The sequence below is a fragment of the Apostichopus japonicus genome, chromosome 9 (assembly GCF_037975245.1).
Source record: "Apostichopus japonicus isolate 1M-3 chromosome 9, ASM3797524v1, whole genome shotgun sequence".
Lineage (NCBI taxonomy): Eukaryota > Metazoa > Echinodermata > Holothuroidea > Aspidochirotida > Stichopodidae > Apostichopus > Apostichopus japonicus.
In genome coordinates, this window is record NC_092569.1 from 36040939 (window position 1) to 36057839 (window position 16901).

General features: G+C 39.2%; 1 protein-coding gene across 3 annotated transcripts; it reads right to left on the minus strand.

Annotated features, from left to right (window-relative positions):
• Window positions 1–179: 179 nt before the first annotated feature.
• Window positions 180–11852, minus strand: LOC139973160 (reticulon-4-interacting protein 1, mitochondrial-like). Of its 3 annotated transcripts, none has more exons than XM_071979632.1 (9): window positions 11695–11852; window positions 8717–8856; window positions 7827–8134; window positions 6740–6835; window positions 5893–6086; window positions 5026–5211; window positions 3911–4094; window positions 2754–2846; window positions 180–2191 (listed from the first exon to the last, which is right to left on the minus strand). In XM_071979632.1, the coding sequence occupies exons 2-9, from the start codon at window positions 8823–8825 to the stop codon at window positions 2072–2074; spliced, it is 1290 nt and encodes a 429-aa protein (XP_071835733.1). In that variant the 5' UTR covers window positions 8826–8856; window positions 11695–11852; the 3' UTR covers window positions 180–2071. The 3 variants fall into 3 exon arrangements, with proteins under 3 accessions (XP_071835733.1, XP_071835734.1, XP_071835735.1); XM_071979633.1 differs by lacking the exon at window positions 11695–11852 and adding an exon at window positions 10490–10613; XM_071979634.1 differs by lacking the exon at window positions 11695–11852 and adding an exon at window positions 9049–9098.
• Window positions 11853–16901: the final 5049 nt, after the last annotated feature.

Here is a 16901-nt window from a genome sequence, read left to right on the forward strand (position 1 = left end):
TGTCAGTGGATTGTATTGTCATCCATATTGCTGTCCATTTTGTTATGGATGCCTGTATGCACCTTCAGTATCAAACCGATTGCCTGTCCATTTTGTGATGGATGCCTGTATGCACCTTAAGTATCAAACCAATTTGCTTTTAATTTTGTGATGGATGCTTGTATGCACCTTGAGTATCAATCCGAATTGCTGTTCATTTTGTGATGGATGCCTGTATGCACCTTCTGTATCATACCGATTTCCTGTCCATTTTGTGATGGATGCCTGTATGCACCTTCTGTATCAAACCGATTTCCTGTCCATTTTGTGATGGATGCCTGTATGCACCTTAAATATCAAACCAATTTGCTTTTAATTTTGTGATGGATGCTTGTATGCACCTTGAGTATCAATCCGAATTGCTGTTCATTTTGTGATGGATGCCTGTATGCACCTTCTGTATCATACCGATTTCCTGTCCATTTTGTGATGGATGCCTGTATGCACCTTCTGTATCGTACCGATTTCCTGTCCATTTTGTGATGGATGCCTGTATGCACCTTAAGTATCAAACCAATTTGCTTTTAATTTTGTGATGGATGCTTGTATGCACCTTGAGTATCAATCCGAATTGCTGTTCATTTTGTGATGGATGCCTGTATGCACCTTCTGTATCATACCAATTGATGTCCATTTTTTGATGGATGCCTGTATGCACCTTCAGTATCATACCAATTGATGTCCATTTTGTGATGGATGCCTGTATGCACTCTCAGTATCAAACCAATTTGATGTTCATTTTGTGATGGATGCCTATATGCACCTTCAATATCAAACCGATTTCCTGTCCATTTTGTGATGGATGCCTGTATGCACCTTAAGTACAAACCAATTTGATGTCCATTTTGTGATGGCTGTCTGTATGCACCCTCAGTATCAAACCAATTTGCTGTCCATTTTGTGATGGATGACAGTATGCGCCTTCAGCTGAAGGATTCTTCATCAATGAAATACAGCATCAAGAAAGCTGGTCGATACGGAGGTGTCCCTCAACATTTCCAAAGTGAATATCTTGGTGTATTTATTGGGTAAAATAAGGCTGTGTTTTCCCCGCTTTTATGTAGGCCTACCTTTACCCTGACTCCTTACTCCAATAATACAATATCACGATAGCTGGTTTCATCAAGTATCATTCATCATTTGCAGTTGAACAAGTTATAGCATATTCAAGAACAATTTGTTAAATTTATCCTTTGTTCTTCCTTACGGCTGTTAATAAAGTAACCCCGCCATGTCATATGTATAGAGGTACTTCATATGAAGTAGCAAGAAGTACGATTAGTTTTATGGAACTTTGGATAAGTTGCTATTAATGTTTGTTAACCATGCGTAATACAATAATAACAGAAATCAAGCAAACGTTTGAGATTCGGATATTTTATTGGATTTGGAGAGTGAATTGCATCATGAGAAGTGGAACTGAGTACCATAGTGTCAGCTTAGATGAAAAGTTCTATCATAATTTGAAACAAGTCTAAAATATGGGAGTTTGTGAGGCTGATTAGTGGAATTTAAGTTTAAATAGTAAATAGAAGCTAACTACAACAGCACTAAGGTTTACCCTACCCCGCCCCCCCCCCCCCCATTACATGCTTTTAAGATCTTTCTGAAGGGGTTAATAACAGTTGAGTTGATATAAATAACTAACACCAAATATTACTTGATAGTCGTGAGTTTCGACATTATCATTCGACTCCTTTTTTGTAAAAAATACAAATTGGAAGACTTTCTACTAAATTTCAAGTTGGACGTACCATCCGTTGCTAAGGTTACAAAAAAATCCAAAGGTGCTTGATTATCTAGCCTTGTCTGGTAGATTGAGAAATCGCAATCTCATTCTTGGTTATATCGTCAAGTTTGGTAAACTCAGTGAAAAACATGGTAACCAAATTACAGACAAAACACCTTACTTTTCTTATTCATAAGGATGGATAACATTTTGTAACCTAACTATATGAAACATTTCCCATTGGTCTCTTGTATATTCCCGAATTGGTCTCTTGTATTTGCGTAATAACAACTGTGGGTCTCTTCAGTGATCATAATCAGGTATAGTGACCACCATCTTACCCCGGGCGTGACCCTGTTTGACCCGATTGAGGGCGTCGTTAGCGTCTAGCATGTCATAGGTGGTATCGATGCAGGCTCTAATCTGAAAAAGTAGAAACGACAGAGGGATTATACCAATTTATGTAATGAATAAATATTATCTGGTCCAAAGCAAATTGGGGGATGAAAAGAAGTTAAACCGGAATGTCAAACCCATCCCTTACTGTACTGTTCAGACTAGTTGTGCAATCCCCCCCCCCCCCCTGTATCAACTGACAGTTTTCGAAAGCACAACCGGATCAAGACAACCATTTTTACAATTCATAAGTCCTTCCGGACGTTTTATCTGCGTGGCGAACTTCTTGCATCTTGTGGTATCTGGTAATTGTTGCCTTCAAAATGATGAAACATTACGTCATGGACTGGGGCGGACTGGGGCATGAATTTTTACCAGCTGAGGGATCCATCAGGCAGGAGCTTGCAACAGCGATCGACGCACAATAGGCACTTTGTACAAGAGTAGAACTTTCCCAACCAGGAGAAACCAGGCGCCTCGTAACCTGCGGTGGACCGGTCCAGAGCCAGTAAGCCGGAAGGCCAAACCGCCCGGTCATCCATTTACTTGAGAACGTAATGACTATACAATATTATTCTTTACCACATACCTTGCCTTCCTGTACCAGTTCGGCGATCTCACCTAGTCTTGCTCCACTTTGTTCATGGAACGAATGAACAAATAGTTTTCCATAGAACAATTTCTGTAAAGAAATAAACTACTCTTGTAAAAGCATTAGCATTTTTCGACAAAATTATCAAATTTCCATTAGTTTCGGAAGGTTGGGAACCAAATTGATAGCCCATAATCGGAATGGCATCTCGGTGATTTAAAAATTCTCCTAAAACATCTCCTGAAATTCCACGAGGGGTGGAGGAGCCGGTGGAACAGGGGATAACACCCCCCCCCGCCCACCACCACCACACCCATCCCCTATATTTTGTAAAACCTCAAAAGGATCACATTCATAGCTTAGTAAGTTCCCCAATTGTTAAACATTTGAAATAATATTAAAAAGTGTCTTTTTTGTTATTTAAAATGTGCACTGTTGTTGAAAACTTAAGCATAAAGTAATTAACAAGTGCCATTTGTTGCGTTATTTTAAACAAGTAATTTTAAAGGGCCATTTGAATTCAACATATTTATCCCTGAACAAAAATGGCTAAAATCGTCACAGCAGATAGTAAATAGTTGTGCACATGCGGTGTTAGGGGAGTTTATGCTTGTTGAGTGTGATTTTTTCACTCAATACTTTACAACCGGCTGCACAATGCGTCGACCGAACACGACTCGACTCAACTGGACAGCCGTAACACCGTTTTCAATAGTCCTCAATGCATGTATGGCCATAGTTTAATCTATCTCATTTGAAAGGAATCCCTTTACCAATGGACAAAAGAAAATAGTTTGTTGCTAAAGCAAGTATCCGCTTTTAGAACCGCATTGTTCTTCGTATAGTGAAATAACTTATATAACCATATTTTCAGGCCTAATGAGGGTAAGGGTGGGGATCGGGGTGAGCGGGGGACAACGCTGGGGTTTGTTTGGTGGTCCGTGAAATATGGAGGGGTCGGGGAAATACGGGGTACATGAAGAGTGTGAATTCTTCCCCCAGAGCCCGACCATGGCTCACGACGCCTCTACATATTTATCAAAGATGTCGGTTGTGACATCTATCAATATAGGCTACCAGCAAAATATTTCGTAGCCCGGAACAATGTATTACAACAATTATCACTAATGATTTGGTGGTTTCTTTCTCTGTACCTGAGGAATCTTAATCTTGATCTTATCGACAAGATTGACCACGGAACCAATGATGAAACCAAAGCGATCCAAGTTTCGCATAACAGGTGTAACTATGGTTACCACCGCACCGCCAGACCGGCAAACCGCCAAACAGGAACGGTATGTATCATTTCCGCCTCTCGTACAGAAGACGTAGTCAAATCTGGAATTAAGATTTAACAAAATCATTTTTTTTTTAATGTGCATGGAGATTGACTAAAACTCATTTTCTAAAATTGTTAGCGTAAAATATTTAGTTAGTGGTCCTGCATTTCCTTCTTTGCAATTACCCAAAATTATTAAGTAAACAGGTTTACAAATCCCCATACTTACTTGGATCAATACAACAACAAAACACTATTTGTTGATGATGATCTTCTCCAGCTAATAAGATTAGAGGCTTTTAGCTGTTTCCCTACAAGGAAACAGAAGCAACTTCTCGTTGAAACGACTGGTATTGAGACCTGGTTCTGATGTGTCGGCCATGTTTTAACCCAAAGCTTTCCGCCGTTTAGCTGGCCAAGCATTATACTGCACAGTGGTCAAACTAAGAAGACAAGGCCTGTTGTGTAAACACATGTCGGGTCTTGCAATAAGAATTTGAAGTAATTGTACGGAATCTTACATGGCGGAATCTAAGCAGAATTTTGTGTCCTTCAAATTATATTCTAGGACTAATGATGCAACAAGACCACGTGGTATCAACAGAAATGCATATGCAAAGTATGTTACAACAGTGATGTAATAATAGACTCCTATCACCATTGACTTACTATAAACAAAAGAAAAGTCATGTGAAAGTGCATTGTTTCCATGGCGGCCTAAAATACCCCGACATAGTAAACGAGCAAGAATGAATTAATACGATCGTTTCTCGTGGCTATCAAAATGTTTTTCCCAAAAACTATAGTTTTTGTTGAGCGTTAATGAAACAATATGTCAATCATATGTGATTGACATATTGTTTCGCTCAACAGCTCATCAAAATACGTGCAATAACCGAACTCGTCACACTTTTACACTTGTTTCAGGCCATGGCTAATATACAGTATTGCATCTCAAAAAGTTTGCCTAAGATATATCTTTTTATGTACCTTTCTTTGCCTTCCATAGCAGAAACCAAAGATTCCTTTTTGTAATCGATGACGTCATCCGCTCCTAGTGATCGAACCATTTCGAACCCATCGGCGCTGCATGTGGTTGTCACGTGACATTCCCACGCTTTCAAGAGTTGAATAACAAAACTTCCAATACCACCAGTGCCAGCTAAAACCAGGACCCTGTGATTAAATTAGACAGATCTGGAATTGAAGAGAGGTCACTCGGAGTATTCCCAACCAAGTAAAATACGTTAGTAAATCGCATTTATTTAAAACATCCTCATTTCTTAATTGAACAGTTCTGCAATTTATTTGTGGGCTTTAGCAATAGGCACGCGGTTTTGTTTTTGTAACTATACTGTTGGCATTATATCCGGGTCTACTAGAAAACTCATTTCACAACACCTTAACAAATGGTTATGGAACAATATAGGAGAAATTTGTATACGGCGCCTTATTCCGTATACAAAATTGTGACATCACATAAGTATAAGCTAGGCGCTGCTTGTAGGACTAGTCGTCTGGCCTGGATTAATGAAGGCATTGTTAATCCTGAGAATGTAATTGGTACTAAAGAGGGATAAAAGCAAACACAGTTTGCTCCTTTAAATTTAAGCAAAATGCATAAAAATTTGCCTGACGAGAGGGGTCATGAGCTAAAGCCCCTGGCTCGGGACATTGCATAGTAGAAATATGGGAGGAACAATAAGTTAGTCTCATTTTCATATTATATTTAATGAAGAGTGAAGATATTTTGTGACATATTTCCCCCGGGTCCGACGTGGCTGTCGACGCCACTGTGTATCCTGCAGTAACCCGTTTGGTTACTGCATGCCCTTACATTTTAAAATACACATTTACCGTTTGCCTTTAGCCGAGGATGGGTTTACTCCAGCTTTTTGAAGCGCCGGATATGAAGTGTTGATGACGTAAGGAAGTGAAGCAGATTGTGTATGAGTCATGTTTTTAGGCTTTAAGCTGACGTCACGTTCAGACGTCAAGAAATACTGAGCAAGTGTTCCGGCAGGGTGGAAGAGCATGACACTCGTCCAAACCTGAAGAAAAAAGTCCAGGACAGGATTATGTAAACAGGTAAGAGAATAATGCCTTATATTACATGATGGGCTTGGAATGAGGTTGTACTAGGCCTGAACTGGGGCTGGAGTATGCATTGTTATATAATATCGGCTGGTGCTGGATTGATGGCCAGAGACTGAGAATGGAATGTGCCGAGATCAGGCAGGGATTGAGTTTGACTGTGATCGGAATGGGCTGTGATTGGGCTGAGACTGGAATTAGTGGAGCAGGGGCAGGAATGGAATTTGGCTTGAGGCTGAATTGATACTGAAATGGGATCATGTGGGTCTGATATAGATTGGGGATTTATTAGACCTAGTGTCCAATGTTAACTGGATAACAATGGGTACTGAGGATAAAGGTGGTAAAACGGTATCCTTGCCCCACTAATGTCCCACTAATTCCCCCACCACAACTCTCTCTGTCTCTCTTCCAGGGCTCACAATATAAGATTGATTTGAATTCTAGATATTAATTATTGAAAGATGTATAAGCAAAACCGATCCCACACAATATAAGGTCACTTCCAGTTTCAAACTTTACATAGACAATTAAATTATTTCCTCGAATAGAGGCTAATGTAGCCATGGCAACGCATCATTATTGTATCTATAAGATCAGGAAGACTGACCTCATCTCCTGGTTTGAAGTTCATCACGAGTTCACCAACCTCTTCCACCACTCCTGAACAGTCTCGGCCAATGACGAAAGGAAATTCGTTAGAAAACTGAAATGAAAGCATTTCAGATTATTATAGGCACATTCCCCACTATAATCCCTGACAGATGAACATACAGTACAGACGGTTGTATGAGGATGGTCACACATAATGGATTTACGGATAATCCGCTGTTAGTGACCCAGTCAGGTATCATGCGATGGGGCGAGACTAATTTAAAGAGAGGGTCGCCCCCTGGTTTTGTACTGGTGGTGCTAAGATGTTAAGTCACCCCAGGGGAGGGGTCTAAGAGGAAGAATGACAGTAAGAAACCTCTCTCTTTGATTTTATTTTGTCAAATGGTGGGCGGCGCGTAAATCCAAAATGGTGCTTTATTTTGCATTTTTGGAAACAATGTTGAAGAATCTTCGACTGTTCAGTCTACATGTAACCAATATAGAACTAGTATTGTTCGATACAGTTGACAAAAGCCTACAGTGGAATAACGATCTTCCTTACGGGGTTTCGAACCTCTGGACATACAATCAGCGTCCATGGTCTAGTTGGTTAGGGTGTTCGCAAAAGAAAGCGGGAGGCCCGGGTTCGAATCCCGGTAGAGGCTAAAATTTTTCACTGTTCTGGGTTTTCTATCTCATTAGAATTTCAAAGATGTGCTGTCTGCCAGTGGTTGGTGGGCTTAGCACTTCCCATTTTTCTAGGGTTAAAGCCCCCCCCCCCCACCCTCCAGCACACACAAACAACAGAGAGGATACGTGGTTGCTTCCCTGCTTGTATCTCATGGTACAAATAACAGTCCACTGTCGTCGGAGACGACACGGAAACACCATATTGCTCTTTTATCTGCACGATGAAGAGGCGGATGTTAATCGGGTCGGGGGGGGGGGAGAGGGGAGGGTATTAATGTATTGGGTAATAAACATTCTGGTTTATCATGTGTAATTTGTTTAGAATAAATTAGCCCTACATGAAATACTGTGAAAATATCATGTTGTGTCTCCCTTCCTCAAAGTTGACTCGCCCAAAGACCGGCGTGACTTACCCCAAGTTTCGTCCTGATATGTTCTAGCATGTTGCGTCCATAGCCTTCTTTGACACGGTAGTCTATGGGGTTAAGCGATGCTGCCTTCACGCGTATCAGTACATCCGTTGCCTTGGTTACACGTGGTCTAGCTATAGTACCTATCTCCATTGGATGAGTGCCATAGCTCTTCACTAATATCGCCTTCATCTTCTTCGTGTCCGAAAATAAAATGGCGGGCTCCACTTGTTTATTCGTTGATTTGAGCAGACGATATGATACAATGACAGCACAAGCTGCTACCGCGAGCTTTATGTGTGTTTTTGTGACTGTTTAAAAAAAAATATGAAAGTGCCAACGATTAGGCCGTTGTTTCTCTCGTTAATCTTTTATTCAGCAGCAACGTCAAGAAATGGACTATAACATGTAAACTCGTTCATTAGTGAGACAATTAAATCCCATTACACATCCCTTGTAGTTAACGCTAAACGACATATGTGTTGCATGGTCGACCTTACAGCACTGTTTCATATATCACAATATTACAGTAACTTCTGTATAGAGTGTATGTTATAAGTTTTTAACCAAACACATTGCAATGCTCGAATGGCCGGTAAGCAGTTCATATTATTAGGCTACCTTCATTTATATTGATAAGGCTTTTACTGAGAGCATAATGCAAATAATACCATCTGGTAGAATTATATGTGCAGTAACTACTTGGATGAAGCAGATCTTCTCAGAATAGCGAGACATCAAACTATAACAAGTCAAGCAGTCAATTATTGTATAGGCCTAACAAGGATTATCAATGATAAACCGGGCTTATCAAACGATACCGCGGTTTTAATTTACTTATCAACCTCAGAATTCCCGTTTTATATTCTGCGATCTTTGTCATCTATACGCACCTGTTCCCATAGTAACCTCAAAACCTTTATCTGGTGTTAAAAGTGTTGCTGCTGTTGCCACAAACATGAATGCTGATACAAAACACATTTTGCTTCCTTCTACCGCCATTTTTTAAGACAGAGCTGGACCGTCGTGCTATCTAGAATGATGACATTGATATAATGAAAATGAAAATAAAAAATGAAAATCCATTATTTGTCAGTGAACAGCGGGTGAATACTAAATAGAGCAACAACTTCATCGGTTACAATCATTACGGAGGCGTTCATTTTTAAAATCACGTTTCATGTGTATTTCCATTCATTAGGCTCCACATTTTTATTGCACTTACACATTTCCGTTGTTTGCTATCTAGCGATACTAATTTCAAGAGATATTCATATATGTCAATAGCCTATATTGTAGTTGAATCCTTAGTAATATTGTAGTGCAGAACCCTTCATATCAATATGTGTAGATGATCAGTAAGGTCAATTGAAGCTACCGTAGAATAAAGCATTATGCAGTATCCTAGCATCCCTCGATTGGTTTCGGCTATATTGTAAGTCGTGGCCCCATTAACTAATTGCCATTATATGCAAATTAACACAATGCATAACTCGTTGCTACATAACTAACTGGCAGGCGTTGTTGATCAAGACAACAGTTTTCACAAAGGAAACATATCTTATGCTGGCATCATAAAATTAAATTATGTTCATTTGGGAAGACGGTCCCTGAAAGTTGCCATCTGTATGTCATAAACCAGGTGGCATTAGACACTGGTAGAAGGTTTACTGCAATGTTAAAAAGTGCAGCAAAGCTGCAAAAGTTCAGCTGAACTTCTTACTAAGAAATATATTTTGATTGGCAATATTTCTGAGCATTTCATTCATTTATTTGTGAGAAAAATGTAAGACAATATCAGGCGGGATAACGGTGTCATTTTCTTTCCTCCTATCCCCTTTTCCTTCCCTTATGCTCCTGCTTAGCAGACAGAGTTTGATACAATGTTAGAAAGTTGTAAGTACTTGGTTTGGAAACGAAACATAAGGATAAGTGTTTTATTTATTGAAATAAACAATGATAAAAGTTTGTAATAAATTTGAAAAGTCTAAAGTACGCTGTAATTACTGCTAAGTTGTTTTCTCGAATACTTAAATGAAGAGCTGCCTTTTTAGTATCTTTAAACCAGAATGGAAAACTGTATTGAGGTTTGATGGATGATTTCATCTTAACAGGATATAAGCCAATGTTATCCTTATAAGATGAAAAGGTTATGTTCATATGATTTCTACAGATACTGTTGACCCCCGATGAAATTTGACCAGTCACAAAATGTATCCATTTATACTCAAAATGACACCTCACGGAAGTAGGACATTTTTCATTGTTACATTTCCTTAGCTAAAGTGGTAACAACGTTGGACTTTATAAGCCTTAAATTAATATCAAGGCGTTTGTCCAACTCAGAATGAATAACCTACATGTTTCCGTTCTTGAGATAAGGTACTATGTATATATAAGGTTTTCACTGTTTTATCCCGTTGACTACATATGACTTTTGACCTCCAATAACATCAATAAGGGTCCTTATCTATAGGCAACCACATGCCAAGTATAAGAGTTGCATATGATACACGTTAGAGATATAGGTGGTACAAAAAGGCAGCACACATACAAAAACATATACAGACTCAAACACGTCATCATGAGTTCATCGGTTGGATCGTCGTTGAATCTATACTATAGCGAACCTATTTTAAAGAAAATTGAAGATATGAAGAACTAACTTCCCAGTACAGCCATCATCGGTACGTTCGACGCCACTTCTCTTTACACTAATATCCCTCATGCTGAAGGTATCGCAGCTACCTGTGCAACCCTGTCCAAGAAGGTCCACCCATCTCTGACATCAAAGTTCTCATGCAACATGTTCTCACCCCAAAACCAACTTCACGTTCATGGACAAGCATTACCTTCAAAGACACGGGACTACGAGGATGGCGCCTTCCTTTGCTTGCCTGTTTATGTCTAGCTAGAACGGATGCTCCGTCGCAGCGCCCTACCGTCCTCTTATATGGTGGCGCTACATTGATATCATCCTTCTTCGTTTGGACCAGTGATGAAGAAAGCCTTTTCACCTTCATTAATCACATCAATTCCTTACACAGCACCATTAAATTCACCTCTGATTACTCTCACCAACAGGTTAACTTCCTCGATGTGACTGTTCGCAAGGAACACGGTTCTCTCTCTACAGACTTATACACCAAGCCCACAGACACACACCAGTATCTACATTCTTCTAGCTGCCATCCCCGGGCCACCACTGCAAGTCTGGAATTACCCGCAGTCAAGCACTTCGTCTTCGTCGTGTTTGCTCTAAAAATTCCTCTCTCATTCGTCATACAGATGTTTTAATAAAACACCTTATTGTCAATGGCCATAGTGCCAGAAGAAATGCATGAAGCCATTCAGAGAGTCCGCTCCCTATCCAGGTCTTCTACATTGGTAGTGAAGGTCAAAATGGGATGAGATTGCGACGACAAGCTCCCTCTGGTTGTTACTTTCCACCCAAATCTTCCTCCTCTTCATATACATATATATATAGTTATATGCGGACACACTAACCACTAGGCTATGGACGCTGATTGTATGTCCAAAGCTTCGAAACCGGTAAGGAAGGTCGCAATTCCACTGTAGGCGTTTGTCACCTGTATCGAACAATACTAGTTCTGTTTTGGTGACATAGTTGCCTTACTCTAGAGATCAAACATGATTTTAACCAACTCGAAGTCATTTGTGATTCCTAAAAGCCGGATCTCGTAAGTTATACTTTGAACAGACTTTTCTTAATGAAATGGAGGTAAACGACAAAGGCGAATTAATATATATAATTGAAATCGTAAGGAGTTGAAAAATCCAGAACAGTTATATCTATATATACATATATATGCATGTGTACTTTACTAATAAGCAGAAAAAAATAACCTACCTGTAGTATGCTAATATAATACAATATTCGGTTGATGTCGAGGTTTTGTTCAACGAGTTACCAAAATTTATATGTTGCTTTGATGCAGCTGAAGTATAAATGAAGTGGAAAACTTTACACACAAACCATTTATGTGTATGCTAAAACAGTTTATGCATGTTAAATGCTCGTTTTTCTTGTATATCTGATTCTAGATTTTATCACAGATGGTCGCTCTAATATTTTAACACCTACACAAGTGTAAAACAAATTACACGATATGAGCCATAAAACAAGTGGGGAATGTAAACACCTATGTTTGCTTGCACGCCATATTGCAATGCGGTGCTGGTAACAGTGAGTTTAAAGAAATATTTCATATGGATAGTCTGCATTAATATTAATCTAAACTAATTGCTTTCGTAAATTCTCATACCCAACTGAGCCTAACGCCAGATGCGGGACTGTTATTGTACATGACTGAACTTAACTCTAGGAGGCCAGACTGCTATGCACGTGACTAAACATAACGACCGTGGCCGCGACTGCTTTTGAATCGAACTGAAGCTAACACCATAAAATGGGACTGTTTGTTGCATCTACATGAATGAGCCTATCACCAGAAGAGGAAATGTTTTTGCACCTTAATTCATGATTTGTATACCAGACTTTAAGACCGATCACAGAAACGGACCACGCCCTCTATTTTAGCGTATTTTTTGTTCAAATTTATCTATCATTAAAGTTAATAAGTCAATTTGAAGCTTTCAGCGGAAGCGAGTTATTTATATATAAACATATCTTCTATAGGGACATATGGTAAACTATGTGTACGTTTGGGTGTCTATACCCGTATATCGAAATGTGAGGGTATAGAAATGAATTAATTTTTCTCAAATTGGCAAGTAAGTTGAACTTTCGAGTAAAATAAATAAGCTAGTTATATAGGTGTTTTCAAATATATAATAATGGTCTTCCAGTGCAACTCATTATACCGTTACGTAATATTACAAACAAGTTGAAAATCATTTCAAATATTTGACTTTAATATGAGTTCAAATTCGATTAACTTTGTATTTGGGACTAATAGAAATTATGATGGAATTATTGAATAAATATTTCTAATTGATTCTCTCAAAATCAGCTCCAATTTTTCTAGCAGTTCCCGTGTGGTCATACACATGAAAGACTAGACGTTTGATAAAGTTTAATGTTTGATAAACTCTATCTTGTGAAAATGTGACATTTGCAATAATCGAGAAATTCTGATGTTCGAGTAATTGGAGAGGTTTGCACTTACAACATTAAACGTCAGGCCAACTTACTTTTACACAACCTTATAAGTTAATATGCGAACAAACATTTTCCCAAATTATCAGAATTACACATTGGTTATTTGAACCAGTTTGCCATATGTCACGTGATTTAAAATCCAACAGATTGTGCTCATGGTTACCACTTTCATTTTTTAAAGTTTATTTTTGGTTTCCACATCATTTTTTTGTTACCAAAATCAAATCTAAACATCTCAACTGATCCACTCTGAGCCCCAGTCCCATTTTCATCGAGACTGTAACCGTATGATCATGATGTTACGTCATTATGTGTGTCACATATTATTTGGAAAGGGGATAAATACTGGACATGGTCAGGCTAAAGGCCGAGAACTATACTTGAGATAAAATGTGATAATTAATTAGAATTACTAACAATGATATATCTGGAAAATAGGAACTTATATTGACTTATTTTAGACTGTAGACGAACATACGTATATTGTACCTAGTGTATGCAAACAGCGAGATTCTACAACAGTTACGTCATCAATACACTTTGACATTCTTGCTTACGTCATGTTTATACCGCAGTTTAAAAGTGCCATCAAGATAAGAAAATCGTTACCCTAATCAGTGGACATTAAAGAAATTAAAGAAATAAGCAAAAATAATGAATTGTTTAGTTGTGTTATTTCTAAATTTCACCAATTTCTGAAGAAAATGATTAGATGAAACTTTTAAAGTCAACTTTATTAGCGATATCTGCGTTAGTCCTTATGTGGCGACATGCGAGATCCCCACATATATAGGACTTGTGAATATTGTCGGTATTGGCGGTCATTATGTGGCAGTGTTAGGATCGCATGATAGGTAAAATGTTCTTGGTCATTATGTGGAGGTGCTATTAGTGCCACATAAGGACTTAAACGGTTCTTGGTCATTATGTGGCGATAACTTTGTGTTCACATAATGACTTAGGTTTACATAATTTTTAATGCATTTTCGTCGTTCCATAGTCATGTTCCGGCAATGGTTACCTCTGCAGGCGGACGTGTACTACTCTCATTGTGGTGCGATACCTCAGTGTAACGCAGTGGTATAATCTCTAGCAAATAACGTATGTACGAGTATGGTTACAATGATTAATACTCTCCGCCTGTTATTCTTCTTTTCATTATTCTGCTGGTAGGTTTTCGTGGATAATCTGTTTGCCTTTTATCTCTGTTGGGTGTTATATACAATGCTGCAGTTTACATTATAACGTTACTTTACTCTCACCGTGTCGATTCGGTTTTCAGTCATAGTCTGTCCATCTCACAGCTTATGGTGTAATTACTGCTGGTGGGTACGTAAGGCATTACACGTATGTTATAGCTCACTGTAATGCAACAGATGAACAACGTATTGTGTGCCAAACAAGATACTCTTTCTTCTGTTGCTCAGTACCGACTTTAACGCAAATGCTTGTTGTTAGACTATCACACCTGAAGCTATTTAGTCTGAAAAAGGTTTCTATTTCGGGATAACATCAATCTTCTGATCCCGTCGACAAATTGATATCGACTTTTCACACTGTAACGAATTATTTTTCTTACTACAGGAACAGTTCAATCGGAGAATATACCTTTTTAACACATTTCTTGGACTAAGTGAAAGTTTTGTGTATACATCACTAAATCTCATAAGTATTGTTCCCAGATATGCTAGCAAGTCAAATAACGTACGAACACCCATATTTAAACTTCGACATGGCATTTCAGCACTGTCAGGCCTCAAAACTGTTTACCTTCCTTTTGGGTGGGTGGGGGGGGGGCACCCCAATGTCTTCGAATAGTTGCGTGACAGTCCTTTCAGAAAAATAGCTTTGAAGACTTTTAGCACTTCTTAGCACGATAATATTTGAAGCCAATATCGACGACCAACTAGAACATAAACTAATTGGGAATCAGTTGCACGTAAACTGTACGGCTATTGGGGAGAGGTATGCACCCCGCCCTTTCCACCCCCCCCCCCACACACACTGAACGTAGATATTAACACAACTTTAGGTTTAGACCTAATTATAGATAGACCCAACGTGTAGCCTAAATATGCACCAATTCACTTCGTTCTCGAAGAACCTCAGTGACACGCCCTCTCCCTTTTGAAATCATCAATCCGGCCCTGGTTACACCACATAAATGCTAGCGACTGCCGCGAACCAATGTGAAATTTGTAACCAATCCGTGGGCCGTAACACCTAGGTTAAATATGTACATATATATTCCCGTGCAAAAAATAGAAGTATTAAACGAACGTGGCATCATCGGGACCTGTAACACCCAGGGACGTCGCTAGAGGGGGGGTGTGTGGGGGTGTCTCACCCCCCCAATCTTGGTAAAAATTACGATAGTTGGAAAATTTGAGTGCGACAGTCGGAATTTCCGACTGTCGGAATTTCCGACTGTCGCCAGCTTCAATTCGGAATTTCCGACTGTCGCACTCTAATTTTTCTGACTGTCGCACTTTTATTTTCATATGTTCTTGTAATTTGTGAGTGACATAAAATTTTCGATCAAAATTGACCTTTAATCAGTCATATTTACCACGTTTACTCGTCACATTGAGAAATTGTATCTCGCGATCCTTATACTCCACCATACAAAACTTCGTACGATTTTGAATACTCTAAAAAAAAATACAACGTTCGCCAGCTTCAATTCGGATAATTTATGTATTAATTTTGCTATTGGGTGGGTCGACCCTGTTCGCTTGCTTCAAGTAAGTTCAGGATATACAGGGACGTAGCCAGGGGGAGCAGGGGAGCGACTGCTCCCCCCTTTCAGTGTCGAAAAATATGTTTAAAAACTGTTGTTATTACACTGCTAATACACGGCGATAACGATATTTGTTTTTAGGCCACTGCACATCTGGCTGTCTTACAAAATATGAAAGTTTATATTGTCCATCAGTTAAGTTCGTCAAATGTATTTCTGATATATTATGTAAAAGAACATGTAAAAGAATTCAAACAGGAAAACAAAATCTGCTGATAATATGATATCATATGATAATGATGAAACTGGCAACAAATTGCACCAGATCGCATCTAAGGACCTTCAATTGTTCAAAAATATCTCAAAGGGGAGGGGGACACCCCCTCCCCTTAGACCCCTCCCCCATAACAATCGCAAAATGTGTTCCCTCTTTCAAACTCCTGGCTACGTCGTTGGGATATATATTGTCTCTATGGTATACAATTAAAACGCCAATGCTAATCTATGGAAGCTTAAAAGTGCCATCAACATAAGCAAAAACTTTGCCCCATAAGGTACAAATGTATCGAAAAAAGTTCGGAACATAAGTGCATTCGCGAAAGATGGGGTGTCTGACTGAAACTGACCGTATCGTTGACGATTAGTGCGGGGGTGGGGGGGGGGGGTACAAGGCAGCAGTCGGAATTTTCTGGCTCCAAAACCCATCCAGTTGGAATTTCAGCCACTACACCCCCCCCAATCATCAGGCCTTAGCTACGTCCCTGGTAACACCGTGTGAGAAATTACTGACTTGAAAGCCTTTATGATATATTTCATTCTAATCAACCAATCACCTATATTGACAGAGAAACTGAGAGTCATCGCCCTCATATATATCGCCACGTGTCTATGAAAGCACCGTAGCCGGCAGAACTTTTTTAGGGGGCGCATGCACAATTGTGCTTCCAAGTATAAAATTCTATGACGAAATTTAATTCGGCATTGTGCAATGCTGCCCTCTATTTTGGACGGCATCTTATGACTTTTGTTTAAAATCTGTGACACCATCTTGTATTTAGAAAACGGGCACTCTTCTTATGGTGTTCGAAAGAGGCCCTTCAAAAAGCCCAAAATATTGTAGCCTGTTCTAGGTATTTATATTTGCAGAGATTTTCAAATATGTACACCTTTTTGTTAAGACACTAATGTAGCAAAC